General features: G+C 37.3%; 2 protein-coding genes across 2 annotated transcripts in view; one reads left to right on the top strand and one right to left on the bottom strand.

Moving 5' to 3' along the window:
• Gat (GABA transporter) overlaps positions 1 to 26228 on the bottom strand; it is a 1840468-nt gene that overhangs the window by 502160 nt on the left and 1312080 nt on the right. The gene's annotated exons all lie outside the window — the stretch shown is intronic.
• LOC137234762 (uncharacterized) lies at positions 14513 to 15514 on the top strand. Its single transcript, XM_067758191.1, has 2 exons — positions 14513 to 14762; positions 15007 to 15514. The coding sequence occupies exons 1-2, from the start codon at positions 14746 to 14748 to the stop codon at positions 15512 to 15514; spliced, it is 525 nt and encodes a 174-aa protein (XP_067614292.1). The 5' UTR covers positions 14513 to 14745.

A 26228-nucleotide genomic window follows, 5' to 3' on the forward strand; every position in this document is an offset into this window, starting at 1 on the left:
ATACAAGGAAGGCGCCTCAATTGTTTGGAATCCTATCTATAGCTGCTATGCTGCCAGAATTGAAAGGGTTCAAAGAAAATTTACTCGTTTTTGTCTATTTTCACTCAACTTTGACGACCCAATTCCATCCTATCACTCGCGCTGCTTACTCATAAATCTCCAACCTCTCGAATCCAGAAGGATAGAACATCTGCTAATGTTCGTCTATGATCTAATAGTTGGCTCTCTTGATTGCCCAGTTCTCTTAGCGAAGGTGTCATTTAATGTACCTAATCGGAGTCTTCGAACATTTTTTCCATTTTACATGAGTGCTTGCAGGGCTCATTATTGTAATTTTAACCCAATTTTTCGGGCACTAAATGAATTTAATAGACTCTCAAGGAGGTTTTTTTATTGATTTTTCTTTGTCGAGAAGCATCTTCAAGGCAACTTTGCAAGAGTTCCTATAATCTTTACTTGCATTATCTTTTTATCTTTTGTTTTCGCTAGTCATGTTACTTACGTTATTCGTTGGGGTTTTCAGTTGATTATTTGTTTAAGTATTTATTTGCTTTTGTATTCTAGTCTGTAAGATTGTTTAATCATACACTGAATAAATTATACATACATACATACATACATACATACATTACCCTAATACTCGTAATAGAAAATGCTCGCAATGAGTTTTGAATTCGAAATCAAAACAAGACAGCCTACAAAATGTTTGTGATTGTAGCAGCATAGGTGTGACAAGAAAAAGTTTAAATTTAGGTATATTCGATTATTAAATAGAAAAACATAAACATTTAAACAGCAATATATCGGCACTCTGATGTTTGTGTGTGTACCTGGTGTGACGTAGCAATATAGGAGTATAACATATATGGCATTACATAGGGTGGTCATTTTTTTGGTGTTTTTCTGAACATTGCCGGAGCTTTGTACAATGTCTCCAAAAGAGCAATCATGGACAGTCTCGATTGAAGTTAATCCAACTTTAACAAATTTGATCGGCTCCATGTTAAGCTGCAGAATGATCAAGTCGCAATGGGGTCTATGCGAGGCAACAAAATCTGTAAACAGAGGAACGCCGCATGGTGGAGTTTTATTACCAATAATGTGGACTATCACCAACCAACCAACTGCTTAGGTGGTTCGAGGGAGGACCAGTCAAACTTACGTCACATGCCGATGACGTTCTAGTCATTATAAGCGGCAGTTGCCTACCAACAATCAGCTCTCTGATGGATAAGGCACTTCGGGATGTATATACCTGGGCAACTTATTCACAAGTTTAACATTCTGGGTTTTCCGCCGGGCCTATACCCATAGATCTCTTCTTGCCTTCTTGATAGAAAAGAAAGAGTGATTTTAAAAAATGCGTTATCTAATATCATTGTGGTCTCTTCTGGAGATCTTTAGGGCAGGCATCTCGGTGCTATTCTGTTTTTTCTATTCATAACCGATATATATATAAATATTTGATGTTTCAAAAAGTTTTACAAAGCGATCCGCGATTGATATGATTTTTTTACGTAGATCATCTCATCCAGCTTTCTACATATTTTGGTAATAGTCTAGTTGAGGGGTCGACTACCGAATGGGTTGGATTTTTTTGTTTTTGTAAAACACTTTTAATAATTTGTAGTCGAATATTATTTGGGGTGCTGCGCAGAAGGGTGTACTACGCAGAAGGACATCACCGTGGCGGTAGCCACGGTTATACCACACACCCGGACTTGGCATGGCGTAGCCCAGGGTTATTTTTTATAAGCGCGACCGAAGGCCGCCTATGCAGAAAGGTGTTCTACGCAAAGTTACCGTTGGAATCAGCATAAAAATCTCTATAAAGTCCGATTTTTTATTTTTATTTTTTGACAAATGTATGTATTCTGCACTTGTTCCAATTAAATAGATTAATTTCAAATTATTCAGAGAATTACAGAACAAAATACATTAATAGTGTATGTTTGTTTACATTTATGTCGACGTACCACCACCTTATAATGTTCTACCAAGATAAAAATATATTGTTGCGGAGCTGGCAACACTATTCACCACCTTCATTTGTTTTCGTTTGTTTAATTGCAACAACGAAAAAAGCGACAATAGTACCGATGTGTTTTCCGCGAATAACTTTTAAACGAGATAAAAAATATAGTTTCTGCTTCCGGATTCTGAATCTTGACGCAAATACGCGTCTTTTGATACCGCTATCGACATGTGTGACCCGAATTTTAAGTGCAGGACTTAAGTTGAAATTTTACTAAATTTGGAAATTAAGAAGCTTATATTTCATAAACTAAGAGTTTCCTAGAGCTGCGGATGATAATTTTGTGATTTTTAGGACCTCCGCCACCCCTCGAAAAAAAGTTGGAAAATCGTGGCACCTTATTCAAAATATTCCCCAACCGAAAAAAGACCCGCGGGTACCTCCAAAACCGGGGGTGGGATCCATAGTATTTTTGCGCAGAACACCTTTCTGAGTGGGCGGCCTTTGGCCGCGCTTATAAAAAATAACCCTGGGCTACGCCATGCCAAGTCCGGGTGTGTGGTATAACCGTGGCTACCGCCACGGTGATGCATAATTTTTTTTGTGGGTACAACAACACAACAACAACCACATGAAAATCGCCAACTTCAACTGCAAATATCTCCGGATATAGACACAATTTTTCTTTTCCTTTCTTTCTTATCGGATTATTGTTCTTGAGATTAATACGCGTCGTTTGACACCTCTCTCGATATTTTTGGTAGCGTATTAGCAGTCGACCCCTCAACTGGACTATTACCCATATTTTATAACCACTGTCTCGAACAAGTGATTGATGTTGTTAGTTTCCACCTTCATACAAACGCAGTCAATAAATAAATAGGTGTTCTAGCGTTTATTAAGCGATGGTCAAAAGAATTTAGCGATCCTTTTGTAAGTAGAGATCTTTTCACAACATTAGTTGGAACTCAAATTACCAGACCATATAGGTTGAATTGAATCAGTCCAGAAAAAATTCTTACTTTTCGCGTTAAGGGATCTTCATTGGGATCCTTTTGTATAATCTGCCCCATATACAAATCGTCTTAAAATTGTTAATCTTCCTACCCTTTCTAGTAGAAGGGAAATGCTAGGAACAATTTTTATTATAAAATTACTTAAAGGTTTGGTTTCTAGCCCATTTCTCCTGAGCAAAGTGAACTTTCACTTCCCTCGCGGCCATCAAGATATTTCAAACTTCATTTTCTGGAGCAGTGTCGAACAAATTTTGAATTGAATGAACTGTTTGGGTCAGAATTAGATAATAGTCTAGTTGAGGGGTCGACTGCTAATACGTTACCAAAAATATCGAGAGAGGTGTCAAAAGACGCGTGTTAATCTCGAGAACAATAATCCGATCGCGGAAAAGAAAAATTTTATCTCTGTCCGGAGATATTTGCAGTTGAAGTTGGCGATTTCCATGTGGTTGTTGTTGTGTTCGTACCCCCAAAAAAAATTGTGCATCACCGTGGCTACCGACACCCGGACTTGGCATGGCGTAGCCCAGGGTTATTTTTTATAAGCGCGGCCGAAGGCCGCCAACGCAGCAAGGTGTTCTGCGCAAAAATAGTATGGATCCGACCCCCGGTTTCGGAGGTACCCGCGGGTCTTTTTTAGGTTTTTCGTTAATATATTTTGAACGCGATAAAATTTTTATTTTCCGCCTTCGGATTATTAATACTAATGTCAAGACGCGTCGTTTGACACCTCTCTCGATATTTTCGGTAGCGTATTAGCAGTCGACCCCTCAACTAGACTATTACCCATAATTATAACTCTCACTATGCCACATTTGATATTTCCGACTTACTTTTCATCATTAAGAAAACTGTTCTTTCCTCCCTTAATAATTAGATTAAATCTTCGAAGTCATAACTAGTGATAGAACTTTAAGCAAAAGTATCGATACCGGTACTTATACAAAATACTCGGATCAATGTATCGATGTTAGTACTCATACTCCGTAAAAGGTATCGAGTATACTCCATCCAAATGAATACTTCGGAATTTTCGGCGTTATTATGTATAGCGCAAAGCGACGCGAAGAGTCACTTTCACCCAAGTGAAAACAAATTCGTATCATATAAGAACATTCATTCACTTCGGTGACTCTCAGTGACTATCTGTGACTGCAGGGGGTCAATTCCCTAACTGTGAAAAATTGAAAAATGTAGACATACTGAAAACTCATTTGCACACAAAATTTACACTTTAAATTTTCATGCGATTCTGTAAAGTATTGTGCACATTGTTTTGCTGAATGAGCGCTGAATGTAAAACTCATATGTCAGGGAGAAAATGTTTATGAAATGACATGAAAATCAAAAAGTTATTCTGCAACAGTGCGTATGAGTTTTGAATGTCACAATAGTGTACACTGACTGTAAAGAAAACTGAAGAAGTTTTTATCAGTGAGTTTTCTTGTTCACAATTTGGCTTTACAGAATCAGAATTTCAAATTTCTTGTGTACACTTTAAAACTCACAGATAGTGAATTGGCCCCCAGCTGATTGTCTTACTTTTTTTTGATATTATATAGCTACGCAAAGTGTCACGAACACTCATTTTTGCTGTCAAAATATTCACTTGCTTCTGGTTCGCATTTGCTTCATTCACTTAATTTTTTTATTGTGGTTTTTTATACTCAGTTGAGCAGAGCTCACAGAGTATATTAACTTTGATTGGATAACTGTTGGTTGTACAGGTATAAAGGAATCGAGATAGATATAGACTTCCATATATCAAAATCATCAGTATCGAAAAAAATTTGATTGAGCCATGTCCGTCCGTCCGTCTGTCCGTTATCACGATAACTTGAGTAAATTTTGAGATATCTTGGTATGTGGGTTCCTGGGCGCTCAACTCAGATCGCTATTTAAAATGAACGATATTGGACTATAACCACGCCCACTTTTTCGATATCGAAAATTTCGAAGAACCGGAAAATGCGATAATTCATTGTCAAAGACGGATAAAGCGATGAAACTTGGTAGGTAGGTTCACCTTATGACGCAGAATAGAAAAGTAGTAAGTTTTTGGACAATGGGCGTGGCACCGCCCACTTTTAAAAGAAGGTAATTTAAAAGTTTTGCAAGCTGTAATTTGGCAGTCGTTGAAGATATTATCATGAAATTTGGCAGGAACGTTACTACTACTATATATTTGGTAAATAAAAATGAGCAAAATCGGATAAAGAACACGCCCACTTTTTAAAAAAAATTTTTTTAAAAGTCAAATTTTAACAAAAAATTTAATACCTTTACTGTATATAAGTAAATTATGTCAACATTCAACTCCAGTAATGAAGTGGTGCAACAAAATACAAAAATAAAAGAAAATTTCAAAATGGGCGTGGCTCCGCCCATTTTCATTTAGTTTGTCTAGAATACTTTTAATGCTATAAGTCGAACAAAAATTTACCAATCTTTCTGAAATTTGGTAGGGGAATAGATTCTATGACGGTAACTGTTTTCTGTGAAAATGGGCGAAATTGGTTCAAGCCACGCCCAGTTTTTAAACACAGTCCACCGTCTGTCCTTCCACTCGGCCGTTAACACGATAACTTGAGCAAAAACCGATATATCTTTACTAAACTTAGTCCACGTACTTATCTGAACTTGGTATAAAAAATGTCCGAAATCCGACTATAACCACGCCCAGTTTTCCGTTATCGAAAATTACGAAAAATGAAAAAAATGCCATAATTCTATACCAAATACGAAAAAAAGGATGAAACATGGTAATTTGATTGGTTTATTGACGCAAAATATAACTTTAGAAAAAACTTTGTAAAATGGATGTGACACCTACCATATTAAGTAGAAGAAAATGAAAAAGTTCTGCAGGGCGAAATCAACAGCCCTTGGAATATTGGCAGGAATACTATTCGTGGTATTGCATATATAAAAAATTAGCAGTACCCGACAGATGATTTTCTGGATCACCCTGGTCCACGTTTTGGTCGATATCGGGAAACGCCTTCACATATACATCTAAGGGCCACTCGCTTTTAAAACCCTCATTAATACCTTTAATTTGATACCAATATCGCACAAACACATTATAGAGTCACCCCTGGTCCACCTTTATGGCGATATATGGAAAAGGCGTCCACATATAGAACTAAGGCCCATTCCCTTTTAAAATACTCATTAACACCATTCATTTCATACCCATATCGTACAAACACATTCTAGAGTCACCCCTGGCCCACCTTTATGGCGATATCTCGAAAAGGCGTCCACCTATAGAACTAAGGATCACTCCCTTTTAAAATACTCATTATCACCTTTCATTTGACACCCATATCGTACAAACACATTCTAGAGTCACCCCTGGCCCACCTTAATGGCGATATCTCGAAAAGGTGTCCACCTATAAACCTAAGTCCAACTCCCTCTTAAAATGCTCAGTAACACCTTTCATTTGATACCTATATCGTACAAACATTCTAGAGTCACCCTTGGTCCACCTTTATGGCGATATCTCGAAAAGGCGTTCACCTATAGAACTAAAGCCCATTCCCTTTTAAAATACACTTTAACACCTTTCATTTGATGCCCATATCGTACAAACACATTCTAGAGTCACCCCTGTTCCACCTTTATGGCGATATCTCGAAAATGCGTTCATTTGATACCTATATCGTACAAACAAATTCTAGAGTCAGCCCTGGTCCACCTTTATGGCGTCCATCCATACAACTATGGCCTACTCTTTCTTAAAATACTATTTAATACCTTCCATTTGATACTCCATAGCTCTCAACTGAGTATGAAATGTTCGGTTCCACCCGAACTTAGCCTTCCTTACTTTTTTTTATCATTTTTGAGTAAAAACTGAAGAATCTTCACATTTCGTGAAAAAGAGATTGACATTTTCCATAGACAGCTGATAGAGGTTATATTTAGAGCTTCGTTCAATGTGGATGCATATTTCGTTAAATTTTACAGCAATAAAAAAACAAACATAAGCGAAATCTATAAAAATTACAGTCAGGGACCTAAAATGTTATTACTTTTGTAATAAAAGTCTTTCAGAAACAATTATTGGTGGTTTGGGATAGAGGGTTCAATGTGGTCATTATAAAAAGTTCCCAAGACGGTCGAGCTTGTACCTTAATGGTGCTTGTTACCGGAACATATCGGATATATATCCGGTAAAGGACCATCAATCCTCATTTTCTTAGTTTTATGTCAACAACTAATTCTGAGTAATAAGAAAATAAATATAATAATTTTATTGTGGATTTTTTTAATAACTATAATAATTATACCTCCGTTTTAATTTTCTTATAAATCGGTAGTTCTGCAGGTTCTCGAACAACCTAGTGAATTATTTCGAGCCTCAAAGGTGTTTTGCAAATTATCTGCTTCGTCGGCAAGCATGGGTACAATTCAGCAAGGCAACATCTAAGCCCAGAAGAATTAAACAAGGGGTACCACTGGGTGGTATCCTATCTTCGCTTTTGTTTAACTTCTATATATCGAAGCTCCTTTCGCCATCAGAAGGAGTTACCATTCTATCCTACGATATTGGCTACAGGTCCCGGGTCATCCTTCGATGAGCTAGGTAATGAAATAGACAACTATCTCCTGATCTCTCCAGATTTTTCGCCTTGCGAAACCTGGCATTATCACCGAGCAAATCATCGGCGTGCTTATTCGCAACATGAACGCGCCAAATGTCGACCATATTGAACATTCACGTCGATGGCATCACGCTATCGACTGTCTTACACCCAAACATCCTAGGTGTTACGTTCGATCAGGATATACATTTTGGAGAGCATGCAACCGCATTTGTTCCTAAAATCCAGAGCCGCAATATAATCTTCAAATCTCTTGCCGGCAGCACTTGGGGTAAAGACAAAGAAATACTCATTACACTACTACTACTACGCTACGCCTCCCCGATATGGTCGCCAAGCCTAAATGTTACTCACTGGAAGAAAATACAGGCCTGCCAAAATACTTCCCTCAGAACCGCTATGGGCTATCTTATGTCCCCAGAACACCATCTACATAATAAGGCGAGAGTACTCCCCATTTGGGAGAGAAATGAAATGCTAACCAAACAGTTTTTTTTGAATACCCAGAAACATGGCCATCCCAACAGACATCTGGTTGATGAGCCTACACCGCCAAGGGACTTAAGGAGTCATCTCCGGAAGCATTTTGAGGAAACACGGCACCTGAGAACCCAGCCGTATGAAGTAAAAAAGCACAAGCAGGTCCTCAGTGATATCCACAAACAGGCGTTGGACCTCTATGCCAGGAATTGCCCCGCGAATCCAGTACTTAAAGAAAAATACCCAGAACTAGCAGAGAAGGAACGCACTCTCCCTAGGGAAATGCGCGTCACTCTAGCCTAACTTCGATCTGTGTACTGAACAGGTTAAACTCTTACCTATCCAGAATCAACCCCAACATATAAAATGTACATATGTCCTGCTTGCACTGTGTCCCCACATGACATTAACCATGTCTTCAATTGTAATATAGAACCAACGCCTCTAATACCCCTCTCACTATGGTCCACCATATTCAAAGAGCAAGTTTCCTTGGGCTTATTGATGACAATTTGTGATGGGTCGCACCTATTGGACAATATATATACAACAACAACAGTGTCTTTACCGTTAATACAGCAAAGAAGGTGCTGTGACTAAAATGCGAAATGCGAAACTTAGCCATGCCTCTTATAAGCGCTGCATATGATTTGGCTGCTTTTGGTTGTAATTCTCCAAATAGCTGCTCAGCTAACTCACCATATTTCCATAATTTACGATTACGCTCACATGCACCTGCATTAGCTTTGAACCAACTCTCCTCTATTAATCCTTCGGGCAAAGGTTCTTCGTTATTGTAAAAGCAAATAAGTTCTAAAAGTTTTTGTTTTAATTCGTAGCTAACTTCCACACCCTTTTGTTTCATAAAATTTTATACCACTATAGCATCCGTCACTTGTGAGTGTAGTATCAGACGTTGCTGGCTGTCATCATCAAGTTCCGAGTCTTCAGTGTAAATAATTTTAGGAGCAATAGCTTCAATAAAGGGTTCAGCTTCATGATGCTGCTAAAACAGAGTAGCTATTTAATAGCGTCTAATGAAATATATATTCCACGTATGTACATTAAAAACTTGACGATGATGTTCTCTAATAAACTTATGTTCTACTCGCAGCCAGTTTAAGAACACTACTCGAAAAGGCTGCAAGCCTGCCAAAATACTGCCCTCGGAATTGCCACGGAATGCACCATATTAAATAGTTATGCAAAAGAGCATATCAAAAACTGTTTACGTTTTTGCTGATTTACCGGAAACCGACACCCTACTGGTTAATATTCGGCACTTTTAAAAACACAATCAATAATATTGAAATCGTTTAGTACCGTTTTTTATTTATTTACACTTGTCAGGTGTTTCCCTGCAATATTGCCAGCTCGTTAAAACGATGTTATTCCGAAAAAATTGCACTGCAAACTTTTCCGAAATAACAAATGTAATAAGTGGCTATACTGGCTACGTATTGGGCTTGACAGTCTCAGTGAATACGTAGTGACTACGTAAGAGAACGAACGCGAATTCATAAGAAGTTATAAAATACGGATTCTGGGTGAATGTGAATGTGAGTGAATGCGACGCAAACATCACGGTGACATACATTATAAGGGCCTTTTACCAACAGTGACAAAACCTTTTTTGAGAAATGAGATCGTATGGTTTGAATTTAATAGAAAACCAGAAAAAAGTTAAAGTTTGGACGAAGACGAAAATTATGTACCCATTTGTGTGCTCTTACATATATTTCAAATACATTTAAAGACAAACGTCACGAACATTAAAATATTTAAAAGAATTTTGATCGTCTTTAAAAAAAAAGTTTTCAGTTATATAAAAGTTTTCCTAAACGGGGTCGTCACTCGGCATTGGTTTTGCATCAAGTGAAAATTCATCTGCTTGCAGATGCCGTTCGGAATCACCATTAAATATGTAGCACGACGAAAATTGGAAGATGAGCTGGGTCTAAATCTTCTCGGAGGTAAATCGCGCCAAGTAATTTTAATTTGGCATTAAACGTTTTTTGGATTAACTAAATAGAACATTAAATAGAACTTATGTATTATGCGACCGCTCACAAATTGTCATTGTTGGGGAACCGCTGAAGTCTAATAGTCTTTGCCGTGTACGGACGTATTTTTACTCGAGCTCTGTGCCTTTGATTTTCGTTTGCTCTATCTGTTTAATTGTCTATTGCTAATTACTAATTGAAAATTTTAATTTGAATCAGTCAATCAATTTTGTGTAACACAAATGCATGAAATTATAAAACAATTTAGAAATTTAAACAATCAATTTATTAGTAAACGATTTGTGCTTGAGTCAGACTCTCTTGTTATTTTTTCAAATTTTTTACAAACATAGTTCCATTTGTCTAATTTTAATTTACTCCCAATTATGCCTTGCCTTTGTGGAAATAAATTTGAACGCACTCAAAACAGTGTGCAGTGTGAGAAGTGCAAAAAAGTTTGTCACTTGCAATGTGTTGTTGGCCTTTGGCTGCTGATTTGGATTATTTCAAATGCTCTAATGAAATTTATATTTGTGGCGAGTGTGCGGCTGCTCATCGTGATGGTGGTCTATCTCCGCGTAATGCTCTCGCCGTACAACAACAGCAACATCAACAACAACAACAACATGAACCTCAAATAAATTGTGCAAATGGTAATAAGCTGCATCAAGTGTTATCGACTATTCATGCCGTACTGGAAAGCCTGCGTGCAGAGCAGGCAGGTGCAGTTGTGTGCATACATTCTCTACAAGCAGATAAAAACTGGTTATTATGTGAAATGGAACTTGTGCGCTCTGAACTTACTAATTTATGTAAGCTATACGATGAAGGGGTTGCTGATGCTCATCAGAGCTAACTGATCTGTGCCTTAAAAAATAAATAAATGTAAGGCGCGATAACCTCCGAAGAGATCTAAGGCCGAGCTTCTCTTCCAATTTGCGTCGTGCTCCTCTTGATTTTTCCCTACAAATTGGCCGGACGGGACCTACATGTTTTATGCCGACTCCGAACGGCATCTGCAAGGCAGATGAGTTTTCACTGAGAGCTTTTCATGGCAGAAATACAATCGGAGCGCTTGCCAGACACTGCCAGACTGTGCCTTAGTGCGAGCAAAAACAGAAACAAAATCAATAACAAAAACGTAAATGCGAGTAAAGGTAGAGCAATGAGTGGAAGCAAAAATAATTCTGTCAAGGCAGTCGATGCCGGCAAGCAGAATATCCGTGATAATGGTGCTCCAATTGTCGAATTGAGCAATAATGAGAAGTCTATTGAAGTGACAGCTGATATAGTTTCGGTCGCAACGAGTGTTGTTAGCACTGTTGATAGTATTAATGCCTCTAAGACGTTTACTCCAATCTATAGCATAACTAACTCGGCTGTATCTGCTGTTTCCTCAATGCCCGCAGTCGCGCCGTCTAACAACATAACTTATGCTAGTCGCATGGCCACCCCATCTGATAGTAATACTGCTACTATTCGTGTTGCTGCTGTTACCTCTGCGCCTCTTACTTCTATTCCCTACAATAATAATAACACTGTGCGGGTCAATAATGGCAATGAGTTAAGGGGCATTAGGGGCATTTATGGCCGTAATGAAAATGCTGAGCTCGAAGTTGTTGTTAAGCATAAATGGCTGCATATTTCCTCATTCAAACCTACTGTCTCTGAATTGAACGGCATTGATTATGTTTCGAAGTATGCCGATGTTGACCGGAGCCATTTATCGTGCCGTAAATTAATAAAAAGTGGTGTTCCGCTGGATAGTTTAGAGAGCGTGAACTTCAAACTTGGAGTTGCTACGGCCTTCTATTACAAAATTTTGAATCCAAATGTGTGGCCGGCTGATATTATTGTTCGGCCATTTCGTTTCTTCCAAGGTAAATTCAGCGACATGTAGTGCAATTGGATCTCATCCTAATAATTATCTTAATATTCCTGTTAATTTGGATGATACAAAATCCAAAGAAATTTTGTTAGTAACATCCCGTTTGGACTATGATGTATTCGTCCTCGTTGAAACATGGCTGAATAGTGACTTTTTCGATGAAGAGTTTTTTGATCCTTGCCTTTTTCATAACTTTCGGAAAGACAGGGACGCTGTAAAGACTGGACACCGGAAAGGAGGTGGAGTTCTTATCGCCATAAAAAGAAATCTACGCTACTCGGAATATCAACTTTTACACAATGATTCGTTAATTGACCAACTCTGTGTTCGCATAATCGGTTCCGCTGGATCTACATTCATTTGTGTATCTTATATTCTTTGACTTTTAACTGTCTCAATAAGTTCTTGTTTTGACAATATATGAATAATCTGGAATCAAAACTGAAGACGAATCCATCTAGTTTCTGGTCGGTGATTAATTCCAAGAGGCAGACTAACGGATTTCCGACGTGCATGGAGTATGACGGTGTATCGTCCAGTAATACGGTAGATATTTGTAACTTATTTGCCAAATTATTTCAGAAGGTATACTCAGATCCTACCTCTTCACCTAGTCCGACATTCTACTCTGGTTCTCTGCGTCAAATTTCTTCTTTTGATATTACAGCCGAAGATGTATTTCTGTCAATTTCAAAACTGAATAATAGTCCGAAATCAGATAGCGAGGGATTTTCTCCGTTATTCTTCAAACTATGTTCAAATACAATTTCTGAACCCCTGGCAATTCTTTTCCAAGGATGCTTGAACCATGGGATATTTTTAGACTCTTGGAAGTTATGCTCCATAAATCCGGTATTTAAGTCTGGTGACCGCAATGATATTCGCAACTACAGACCTATTGTTAAGCAGAGTACTCTGGCAAAACTATTCGATAGTATCCTTCATAGCAAATTGTTTGACTACATAGTCAAGGCTATTGTTGAGTGTCAGCATGGGTTTTTTCCTGGCAGGTCTACTTCTACCAATCTGGCTTTAGTCACTAGCCAAATTGTAGATGCCTTTGAGAACCATGTGCAACTAGACGTCATCTATACTGACTTCTCGAAAGCATTTGACAAGTTCGACCACTCTATACTATTGCAAAAACTGGGGATGTACGGAGTGACCGGAAGTTTGCTGAAGTTCTTCTCAAGTTTCTTATCGAATAGAAAGCTTTTTGTGTCAATCGGAGCCAACCAGTCTACTGCGCTTATTAACGCTTGGTCTGGAATCCCACAGGGAACACACTGTGGCCCTCTGTTGTTCCTAATTTTTATTAATGATCTACCTCAAAAATTCAAATTTGCTAAATGTTTAATGTTTGCAGACGTCAAACTCTTTCTAACCGTACGGAATACTTCTGACTGCATTAACTTGCAATATGATCTCGATTCTTTTAATGAATGGTGTTCAAGTAATAACCTACTTTTAAATACTAACAAATGCTGCGTGGTTTCCTATTCTAAAAGGGTCACTACCACCTTTTTCAACTACAAATTAAATGCTGGATCTTTAAACCGTTGTCGAGAGATAAAAGATCTGGGTGTAATTTTTGACAACCAACTCTCTTTTTCTGGTCACATCGACTTTATTATTTCCAAATCTTTTGCAATGGTTGGGTTTATTAGACGTAATTCCAGGGACTTCAAGGATCCGATGACTTTGAAGGCACTTTTTACGGCCTTGGTAAGAAGTCGTCTGGAATATTGCTCGATTATATGGAGTCCATTCTATGAAGGTAGCTCACATAAAATTGAGAGAGTTCAAAGAATTTTCACCAAAATTGCTTTGCGTATGCTTCACTGGCCCGATGGCCTCCCATCATATATCAGCAGACGTAAATTATTCGGACTCCAGGCTTTGTATGACCGTAGAACTTGTATCTCACTCATGCTTGCCCATAACGTTATCAACGGTAATATAAACTGCCCTGATTTATCTAATTTATTCGTTTCATATATTCCACCACGTGACCTAAGGCACACCAGACTATTTGTTGAAGTAACTCATCGAACGAATTACGCGTTGAATGAACCCATATCCAAGGCTTTACACCTAGCAAATCGATATAGTGGTCTTCTTAACTTTAATAATAGCATTTATAAATTTAAGCTTGAACTTTTCTCTATTTTTAACTAGTCTGTAAGGAAGTTTGTACTTTTTAGACCGAATATAAATATAAATATAAATAAATATTCCACCAATAGTGCGGAAAGCTTATATAACTCTCACATTGAAAACATTGTTAATGTTTGCGAAACTAACTGTGATGCTCATTTTTGTATTCTCGGGGATTTTAACTGACCCGATTTTACTTGGTTAAAAAAAATAAAAAAATAAATGTAAGGCGCGATAACCTCCGAAGAGATCTAAGGCCGAGCTTCTCTTCCAATTTTTTTTTTTTCTTCTCTTCCAATTTACTTGGTTAGATCTCCAAAATAATGGTATTATGTTTCCGGCTAATGTTACGCGTACTCTTTATATAAATTTTATATATAGCCTCTTAACTCATTAAACGCTAGTGTTACATATATGTAACGTTTAAAGCACTATATTTATATACGATTTTTCAAAATTGCAATTTTAAATGTTTCAAACTTTTAAATAAGAATCGCAGTAAATATAGCAAAGAGTGAGAGTGCACTACAGTTTAGCTCTTCTGTTTAGTATAACAAAAGCAATAGAGCGTTGAAGACGATGCAAATTTCACATACGTAAAAAAACTATCCAAATGGGAACACGCTATCGGTAAGTAGTAATTTTAGCAAAGTGCAAAACATTATGTGAAAGCTTTGTTCTACATATTTTAATAATTTTATGAATGCATGTGTTCGTATAAAAAAAGATATGAAAATAACTGTACTTATAAGTTTTTTTTTCGTTTCTTGTAAGCGTGACATATATGACACGCTCGCGGGTTCGCTTTATGTATAAACATTTATATAAAGATTTGTGCGGTCAATGTAAAAGTATAATATTTGTTGGTTACCAGGGAAAAACTATCTGTCGAGGATATTTGCGCCGTTTTGGAGGAATTCAATAACAATGAAGAAGATGAAGTGAAAGCTATTTATATCGAGGCACCTGATGCGGGCGCTCTTTCAGGTGAAGATTCAAGTGATGAAGACGGGGGAAGTTTAGAAAACTTGCCGCATACACAGCTTGTAGAGGAGAGTGAAGTAGTAATAAGAAAAAAGACCGACGTCGAAGAGAACCCCGACTTCAATATAGATACTGAAATTTTAGACTACTTGAATCATTCCCTGTCGGATTTAGAAGTAAACCTTTTGGAAGAATCATTTTCTTCTGAGAAAGCACCCGAAAAGCCGAGTACATCGCTGTCAGCTCAAAAGCCAATAATCGTCGTCGCAAGGCAGCTTCAACGCAACCACATAGTAAGGCGAAGAGAACCAAGCCATCCTTTTCATGGGTCGACGATAACACCCAACATAGAGTTCCAATTTTTCCTAACGGTAATTACAGTGACTGCACCAACTTAGAGCCATGCGAGCAGTTCCAAAAGTTTTTTGATGACGATTTATTGCAAATGCTATATGACGAGTCAAACAGGTATTCAGTCCTAAATAATAATGGGAACCCGAATATTACAGTGAGAGAAATGAAGGTCTTTTTGGGAATTATGATAATAAGTGGATATACCTATTCTCCAAACAAAGAAGCATATTGGAGCGTTGACAAAGATATTCAAAATGGTGTTATTATTGACTCGATGAGACGTGATCGTTTTCGAGTGATTTTCATAAACTTGCACTTTATTGACCCAGAAAAGATAGATTTATCAGACAAAATATGGAAATTGAGACCCATAACGGATGCTCTGAAGGTGAAGTTCGCAAAAAACTTTCATCCAGAACAGAATTTGTCCTACGATGAATCAATAGTGGAATACTACGGCAGGCATGGTTGTAAACAATTTATTAGAGGCAAACCATTGAGATTTGGATATAAAATGTGGTGCCTAAATACGCCTTCCGGCTATCTGCTAAACTTTGAGATGTATCAGGGGAAAAACCCTAGAACAAACGAGGAATACGCTGCAGGCTATGGAAAGAACGCTGCTCCTTTATTTTCAATGATTGATGAATTTGATGAAACGTGGAAGCCACTTCCCTTTCGATTCTTTTTTGATAATCTCTTCACTTCAATACCTGTTTTACTTGGACTAAAAAAATATGGATATGAAGGAACTGGAACCATTCGTCAAAATTATATACCAAACTCTTGTCCTTTGCCACTGAAGGATAAGTTGAAGAAAATGGAACGCGGTTATATTGCTAGTTCTCGGATTTCTGAGTGTGGTATTATAGTCACAAAATGGGTAGACAATGCAGCAGTTTCCATCGCATCAACTTTATTTGGAAAGGAGCCAGTCGGGAAAGCTATAAGGTACTCTAGAGCTGAACATTCAAAGGTTCAGGTTCAAATTCCAAATGCTGTTGTAATGTACAATAAGAATATGGGTGGCACGGACCGCATGGACCAAAACGTCAACGCTTACCGGATCGGAGCTAGAGGAAAAAAGTGGTGGTTTTCAATTTTTACATGGTTGGTTGATGTATCCATTCAAAATGCTTGGCTCCTACATAGAAGAGGCGGACAAGGGTTAACCCAACTACAGTTTAGAAGAAGTATTGCTAATCACTTTTGTCGCACTTACGGAGAAGTCCGAGGTCCGTGGGGATTTAGACGTCCGGAATCTCAAAAATGTTAATTTTCATGTTAGCATGAAAAATTTTATTACATAATAGAAACACGCGAGTGTTACATATATGTCACGGGTCGTTCAGACTCATCAGGATAGAGGTTGAAACTTTTAGTTGCAGTTTTGGGTACATATCAGTCCTTGTAGTAACCACAAAAAATTTGGTTGTTCTAACTTTGCTATTTAGCTTTCGCGTTTAATGGGTTAAGTTGTAATCTCATTCGAATTAATAATGTATTTAATGCACTTGCTAAGCTTATAGATCTTGTTTTTGTTGATGAGAATTCGATTTTTTACCTCTCTGAAAGCATTTTTCCGTTGTGGGAACCTGATAGGCATCATGTTCCGCTCGTCATTACCCTTTTTAATATTGATTCCATCCCTATCTCTTCGGATTTAAGTAACCATTCTTTTAAATTTCGGCAAAGATGACTTGATACGAAACATTTGTTTACGCTCTCATTTTTTGCGCTCTCACGAGGGATTTATCTCAAATTTGTGCTGGCAACAATCACAGATAAATCCCTCGCGCCAGCTGAAGCGGGTGCCAGAAAAAAAAATGCGCCAGCTAAAACAAAAAACAGGCCAAAAATTTCGGTAAACTTTAGTTTGACCTACAACTGTAGAATAGCTTCAAAAATTATGGAAAAAAGGATAAAAATACTTGCTTTAGTGTAAATATTATTAGTTCAAAGGCGGAGGGTAAATATTATTTCCCATTCAAAAGTTATCACTAAAAACAGGTTTTGTAAATATGAAGTCCCGATGCAACCAGTCCATTTTGATCGCAGAACCTGGAACGTCAGACATGTAGGATAAGCCCTATCCATTAAATGATGTTAACTATTATATCATAGGTCCGATTTACTGAAATTTCAAAAGAATATATGGTTTTCACTGTGAGTTAAATGCGTTACAATATTTGACCATTTAATCAAAATGTAAATTTTACTTAGATTTGTTTATATTTGACTCTAACTGGTCGTATTATTGTAAAATAAGTTTAAAGAAATGAATAATTTACGACTATCATTTTATTAAATGATTGAAACTATAATCGCCGAAATTTATGTCAAAAATCCCCATATTCAGGTCTATTAATTTTTGTTTGGAGTGGCATCATTGGCAAATGTTATAAAAAATGTGCATTTTGACAGCGCTCTCTCGAAACAAAGAGTTGCAAATCCATTCATCTATGATTTTCGGTCAGCTGACTTTAGTGAACTAAATAATACTTTTGGTGATATACCCTGGGAAACTATTTTGCAGTCTAATGATGTTAGTGTCTGTTTCGTGATTTTCTTGGGGACGTTGGCTCAGGTTTTTTTGATAAGGTGCCTCCGCGAGTCCCCAAAATACATAAATTACCCTGGTACATTATTACTCTCAAAAAGTTGAAAAACAAACGTAATAATTATGAAAAATTGTACAAGGCTGATTCCTCGAATTCTGTTCTTAGGGATCAGCATTTAAACAGTGTGAAGGAGTTCAATATTCTTGATAAATTTTTATATAATCGGTATATGAGTAAGGTACAGTCGGAGTTGAAAGAAAATCCAAAAGCATTTTGGAATTTTATTCGGTCCAAGCGTGGTTCTTCCAATATTCCTATTTGCATGAAGTACAATGACAATTGCTCACAGTCTCTACATGACACTGTTGATTTTTTTGCAGAATTTTTCAAACCTAATTTCGAAGATGAAGTTACTATTCAGGATACCCTCCACTCTAGCTTATACTTATTTGAACGTATAGATTTCGGTTCACTGTCATTATCTGTGCAGGATGTCAGTAAAGCTATGTACATGTTAAAGCCTTCACTAAAATGTGATCCTGATGGACTTTGTGCATTTGTTCTGAAGCATTGTAGCTCAACTTTACGCATTCATCTTTGTTACTTATCTAATTTTTCTCTATCTTCTGGATTATTTATTGACAGGTGGAAGTCCGCGTCAATCACGCCGATCTTTAAGTCTGGAAATAAGAATGATGTCTCTTTTTACAGACTCATTGCTAAGCTTTCAGTTTGCTCTAAGCTTTTCGAAATAATTATTAAGGAAACATTTTTCTTTGTTGTTAAGAGCATTATAGATCCGCGCCAACATGGGGTTGTTTCTGGTCGCTCTACAGTCACTAATTTGGCATCTTTTTCGGACTTTTGCATATCAGCCTTTAAAGTCTGTTCGCAGGTGGATACCATAAATACATACTTTTCCAAGGCATTTGACAAGGTGTCTCGTCAGCTTTTACTGAAGAAATTGGAGTTCATTGGTTTTCACTCGGTATTCTTGAGTTGGTTGAAGTCTTATCTCTGTCAAATAGATCCCTTTGTGTTGATATTCAGAATTGTAAGTCGAACACTTTTGTGGCAACTTCTGAGGTTCCTTAGGGTAGTATCCTAGGGCCGCTCTTGTTCGTTCTCTTTATCAATGCTCTTTATTTATGCTGATAACCTGAAGATCTTTCGTAGGATTGATAGTCTTTCAGATGTTTTCCTTTTGCAGCGTGACCTGGATAATCTAGTTGACTGGTGTAATACTAACATGCCCTACCTAAACGTTAAAAAATGTTTTCACATGTCTTTCTCGAAGTTCAGTAATAATTTTGCTTCATATTTCTATTCAGAAAGCAGTCGCTTGAATGCAGTCAAAGAATTTGTTGATCTTGGTGTTGTTTTTGATACTAATTTTTCTTGTGTTAATCATATCTGTTATGTTCTTCCGAAAGCTTATAGAAACCTTGATTTCCTGCGTCGTTATGCTAAGGACTTTAAGGATCCCTATACCAGGAAGACTTTATATATTTCCTTGGTTCGCTCAAAGCTTGAGTATGCTTCTATTATTTGGAACCCTATTTACAGCTGTCATGTGGCTGGGATTGAAAGGGTTCAAAGGAAATTTGTTCGGTTTGGGCTTGGATCTCTTCTTTTCGAGGATCCGCTGCCTTCTTATGTGTCTCGGTGTACGTTGATTAACCTAGAACCCTGCACGGGCTTATGTTCTTGTTTGATCTTGTGGCAGGTTCGGTAAATTGCCCTGACCTGCTTGGGAAAATCACGTTCAATGTGCCCCGGAGATTACTTCGTTTTTCCGTAAATTTTTATTTGACCTCTTTCAGAATGAACTATGTCATTTTCGATGCTATTCTTCGCTCTCTAGCAGAATTCAATAAACTTTCGAGATGGCTAAATATTGATTTCTCTCAGTCGAGGGATCTTTTTAAGTCCCAAATACTTTTACATTTACATTTAGATATAAAGTTTAACTTTTTTCTATTATTATGCATATACTTTCTTTAGCTATTATCAATGCATATTATAATTTTTTTTACTTTTTTATAATTTTTATATCTAGTCTGTAAGATGTAAATCATAGACTGAATAAACTGAATAAACAATATCGTAACCATTGTTTACTATATAGTTTGGCAGCTTAAATTGAGGTTATGTTGCGAATAGGGTGGAAGGCACTCGAATTCAGTGAAAGAGACACTCGAATGAAGAACAGTAGGAAGACCAGAGTTGCATTGGATTAATATAACTTCAATCATTGCATCAATATTAAAGATAAAGTTAGAAAAAATAATTAAATACTTAAGTATAAGCAAACATTTTCTTTCAATTACTGCAACTAAGGTGTCCTAGATGTTATATATTCCCAAATTATAACATTTTATGTCTGTTTAAAAATTTAAGTTCAATTTCCCTAAGATTTTCGTAATATGGCCATTAGTGATGTTTGTGTGTATGTGCAAATTTTGAGCGATCAGCTGTTAGTTGCGCTACTTGGTAAAGTTTACAAAGATCGTAACAAATAGTTGGGTACCACTGAGTCGCGCCATGGGTTGGGAACCACTGCAATCATAATATACCAAAACTTTCCAATATCAAATACATTTGCTCTTTACAAAGTGCAAGCATATACATAAAGGTGAACAATCGAACATACATATTATGTACATACGTATACATATTATGTACCGCTACTCATTTTTACTACCTTTATATTAAGTCCCATTCATGTTTGTCCCCTCATTTCCATAAGAATTTTTGACCCAAGAAAAAATCTTTTTCGGTAACTTTCCGCTGAGCTAGACACTTGATACTTAGAACATAGTTCAGATCTGGGGGACATTACAATGAAAGTGAAAAAAAAATCCGCTAGGTTGCGCACGGATCGAGATATACAGAAAATTTATTTTAAAATGGAAATTTTGCGATCGACTTATAACTAACTTCTCAGTGATCCAGAGACTTGAAATTTAGCGAGTCGATGGCACTAAAATTCGTGGAAAACAAAATGGCGCCAGGTGGCAGACGAATCGATATAAACGAAAATCCCTGAAAAAACGGCGGGAATCTTGCGATCGATTTTTAAGTAACTTCTCGGTGAGCTAGAGACTTGAAACTTAGGCCGTAAGTCAGAACCCGGTGGCAATGCAATATTTGATCAAAAAAATTTCGCTAGGTGGCACAAAATTAATTTTAATTTGGGAATATTTCAATCCATTTTTAACTAACTTCCCGGTTACCAAGAGACTTGTAACTTAGCACATTGTTCGAGACCCGATGACAATACAGTTTGTAGAAAACAAAGTTCCGCTAGGTGGCGTGCCAACTGAGATAACTACAAATCCCTGAAAAACGAGGGGAATTTTGCGATCGATTTTTGAGTGACTTGCCGGTGAGCTAGAGACTTGAAACTTGGGCCGTGGGTCAGAACCCGGTGACAATGCAATATTTTATCAAAAAATTCCGCTAGGTGGCGCATGGATCGAGATATTAGGAAAATTAATTTTGATTTGGGAATTTTTCGATTAATTTTTAACTAACTTCCCGGTGACCTAGAGACTTGAAGCTTGGCACACAGTTCGACGTTTGGTGACAATACAATTTACACAAAACAGAATTTCGCTAGGTGGCACGCTAAGTGAGATAACTACAAATCCTTGAAAAACGAGGGGAATCTTGCAATCTATTTTTGAGTAGCTTCCTGGTGAGCTGGAGATATGAAACTTGAGCCGTAAATCAGAACCCGGTGACAATGCAATATTTATCAAAAATATTCTGCAAGGTTGCGCATGGATCGAGATATTGTGAAAATTAATTTTAATTTGGGAATTTTTCAGTCCATTTTTAACTAACTTCCCGGTTACCTAGAGACTTGTAGTTTAGCACATAGTTCGGGACCCGATGAAAATACAGTTGTAGAAAACAAAGTTCCGCTAGGTGGCGTGCCAACTGAGATAACTACAAATCCCTGAAAAACGAGGGGAATTTTGCGATCGATTTTTGAGTGACTTGCCGGTGAGCTAGAGACTTGAAATTAGGGCCGTGGGTCAAAACCCGGTGACAATGCAACATTTTATAAAAAAATTCCGCTAGGTGGCGCATGGATCGAGATATTAGGAAAATTAATTTTAATTTGGGAATCTTTCAATCTATTTTTAACTAACTTCCCGGTTACCTAGAGACTTGTAACTTAGCACATAGTTCGAAACCCGGTGACAATACAATTTATAGAAAACAAAGTGCCGCTAGGTGGCGTGCTAACTGAGATAACTACAGATCCCTGAAAAACGAGGGGAATCTTGTGATCGATTTTTGAGTAACTTGCCTGTGAGCTAGAGGCTTGAAACCTGGGCCGTGGGTCAGAACCCGATGAAAATGCAATATTTTATCAAAAAAATTCTGCTAGGTGGCGCATGGATCGAGATATTAGGAAAATTAATTTTAATTTGGAAATATTTCAATTCATTTTTAACTAACTTCCCTGTTACCTAGAGACTTGAAACTTGGCACTTAGGTATAGGCCTAGTAACGATACAACTTGTAGAAAACAAAGTTCCGCTAGGTGGCGCGCTAGTCAAGATAACTGCAAATCTCTTAAAAACGGGGGAATCTTGCGATCGATTTTCGAGTAACTTCCCGATGAGCTAGAGACATGAAATTTGGGCCGTTAGTCAGAACCCGGTGACAATACAATATTCTATCAAAAAAATTCCGCTAGGTCGTGCATGGATCGAGATATTGAGAAAACTAGTTTTAAATTTGGAATCTTGCAATCGATTTTTAATTAACATCCTGGATATCTAGACATTTGAAACCTAAAATATTGTTTAAAACTCGGTGACAGTGCAATGTTTGATCAAAAAATTTGAGCTACGTAACGCAAAAGTCGAACTATTTAGGAGATTAGGCCATACCTTCATGGCTAGCCTTCTGAGTGTTGCAGGCGTTGTAGAATTCCACCTCGTTGAAGGACCAACTCAATGCACGTCCTGGCATACTTTTAGGCGTACATGACTCTCACCACGATTCTTTTAGACTTTCAGGCGTATGCGAATTTCACCACGATTTTCAGCTGTGCAAATTAAGTAGCTGACAAAAGAGGTGGAATTCTCTTGTTATGATGCGAGGTAGAATTCTGTTGTTTTCGCCAGTGTTGTCAGCGAAAATTCCACAAATTCTCTTAAATCTTGCTATTTTGAACAAATAAATAAAGATAAGAATATTCACTTAGGAATTACTTAAATTACTAATCAAAGTTCCAATTGCCTTTTTGTAGGCAGTACTAAAAAATTTTAAATAAAAAGATGATAAAAAAATTTTAAGGACTACCTTTATATAAATCGAAAAAAAAATAGAAGGCAATTTTTCCTCTAACACAGACATATTCTTGTTCAATTTTGACTAAAAAACTTTACCAATAGCTCTTGTAAAAGAATTTTGGGATTTAAAATTGTAAATGTAGAGTGCGGGTTTAAATAATCAATTAGTTAATCCAAAGTACATGGTTTGCCTTAAATTGAGAGATTGCGCTCCACCTTTATAGTTTTAAAACCCAAAATTCTTTTACAAGAGCTATTGTTAAAGTTTTTTAGTCAAAATTCAACAAGACTATGTTTGTATTAAAGGAAAAATTGCCTTCTATTTTTTGGTCCATTTATATAAAGGTAGTCCTTAAATTTTTTTTATCATATTTTTTGCTTTTACAGTCCACCTATTGTTTACAGTATATTTTAATGCATATCTATGTACGTATGCTTATTTCTTATGTATCTTTTTGATAATTTCTGCAAATAAAAACAAAGTTAGTCTACTTTAGCGCTCATGCGATATAGTCGCGACATTGCCGTCGGTAAATTTGAATAATAAACTTTGTTAAAGTCAGGAAAAAATGTTAAGTGTTTTATTGTTCTTATTACGTTCTTGATTATTAAGACGTACTTTCAATTAAAAGATTTATTTCCAAAATTCAAATAGGATAACTATATATATACAAATTACTTCACAAATAAAGTTAATATATGGAATGACAAAAATTATGGTTTTATGCAGTTAGCTGATTTCGACCGAATGACAAAATATCTCAATTTGTCTTGTCACTTTTACAATTTTCTTGGGTTGCCAACACCTCCCCTTTTTGGTTGGATACTTTACCCAGGAACGAATCGTTCCACTGGGCGACGTAAACGCTGAAGATGCTCTTTCAATGTAGGTGATGGGTTTTTTTGCGATGATTCGAGTCTGTCCTGTTTGAAACTAAATTCCTTTGAGTTTGTGTATCTTCATATAGATGGAATGCAGCAATGAATGTGTTATTTTCATTTCCTTCCTCAGCTGTCTTCAAGTCTAAAGTATGAGAACGCTTTCGTAGCTGGTTTGCGCGTGCTCTTATAACCTTTCTGTTGTTGAGCAGAACATTGTAAATAACATTCCCTACCCGCTCAATTATTTATCCTGGTATCCATTCAAATTTGTTTTTTGGTTTTGTAAACGCGAGCATATACTTTTTCTTCAGTTTGGAACACCCTTTCCTTCGCTCAATGTGACCTGTCAAATTGCCTTTTTATACGCTTTTTTTGCTGATCAAGTTCGTGGTTTAGGTTTTATAAAATCTAATGCGGTGTGTATGCTTTTTCCTAATAAGATTTCGGCAGGCGTTTTGTTGTTTTCGTTGTTCTTGTTTGGCGATGAGCGGTAACACTGCAAGAACGTTTGTAAAATTTTATGAGTAGTTCCCTCTCAGTTTAATTTTATTAGAGCACGTTTGAAGGTGTCAACGAATCTCTCTTCTTGACCGTTGGACATTGGGTAGTATGGGCTTGAACGTAGATGGACAATGCCATTCTCTTCTAAAAACTGTTGAAATAATGCGCTTGTAAATTGCGTTCCTTTATCGGAGACTATAGTCTTTGGGTTTTCAAAGCGTGTAAATATCTCGTTCAAGATATCAATTGTTTGTTGTGTTGTTATAGACATGGTTGGGATTATCTTTGGCCATTTGGAATACGCGTCGACAATTACCGGAACTATATATATCGGAATCAATGCCCGGCCAATATACAAAACTTCTGGCGATTGCTTTGGTTGGCTCCATTCCTGGATGCCCCTTATGCATTTGTTTGAGGATCCGTTTACGTAAAACTGCTGATATTACCACACGGGGGCATAACATAATGCAACCATCAATGATACTAAGCTCGTTGCTTCTCACCACGAATGGTTTTAATTCCGCTCAAATAACTGTAGACTTTGGCCAGCCGTTTTCGATATAATTTGATAGTTGCTTCAGTGTTGTATCTCTGTCTGTTTCGTACTTCACAATTCTGTGCGTTACTGATAGCTTGTCAATTGCATGCGACAGAATTTTTGATTTCGCCTTCGAACTTTACCGACGCGATGATGTAGTCTTCTGAGGATTTTTTGTTTTTATTTATGAGGCGCGACAGAACGTCAGCATAACCGGAGCTATTTGTTGAGATAAGCTAATCTCAAAATCATATGCTAGTAACTGCAACGCCCACCTATGTAGTCGGTTAGCCTGATGTGCCTAAATGCCTGTTTTCTTACCAAAAATGGCGAGTAACGGCTTATGGTCCGTATGTAGCTTGAACTTTCTGCCGAATATCATCTTATAACTCTTGATGACTGCCAAAACGAGGGCGTGCCCCTATTTCCGGATCTGGCTGCACACTTTTTCCGCTGGTTTAAGGGAACTTGAGGCGTGACAGACTGCTCTTATCGAGCCATCAGCATATTCGTGGAGAATACATGCACCAAGGCCGTAATTAGATGCATCTGCGGCAACGATGATCTTTTCATTTGGGTCATAATGTGTCAATAGCAAATTTGAAGTAAGGATATCCTTAAGGCTGTTAAATAATTTGGTTTGGGTAGGCGTCCAATTCTATGTTGCGCTTGCCTTTAGAAGCTCTTCCAACGGCCCTCTAAACTGACGAATTTCGTTGATAAATTTCCGGTAAAAATTGATAGCGCCCAGAAAAGATCGCAGTTCGGTTACGTTGGTTGGTTCTGGCATCTCCTTAATCGCTGATATACGCTCCGGGTCAGGTCGGAGCCCGTCCTGGGATATAATGTAACCTAAGTAGTTAATTTCGGTCGTCGCAAATTTGCACTTTGTAAGTTCCGATAGGTCAATATGGCTAAAAAATGTTGCCTTGGCGAGTTTCGCAAATATATCCTCTGG

Source organism: Eurosta solidaginis, chromosome X (assembly GCF_040869045.1).
Source record: "Eurosta solidaginis isolate ZX-2024a chromosome X, ASM4086904v1, whole genome shotgun sequence".
Lineage (NCBI taxonomy): Eukaryota > Metazoa > Arthropoda > Insecta > Diptera > Tephritidae > Eurosta > Eurosta solidaginis.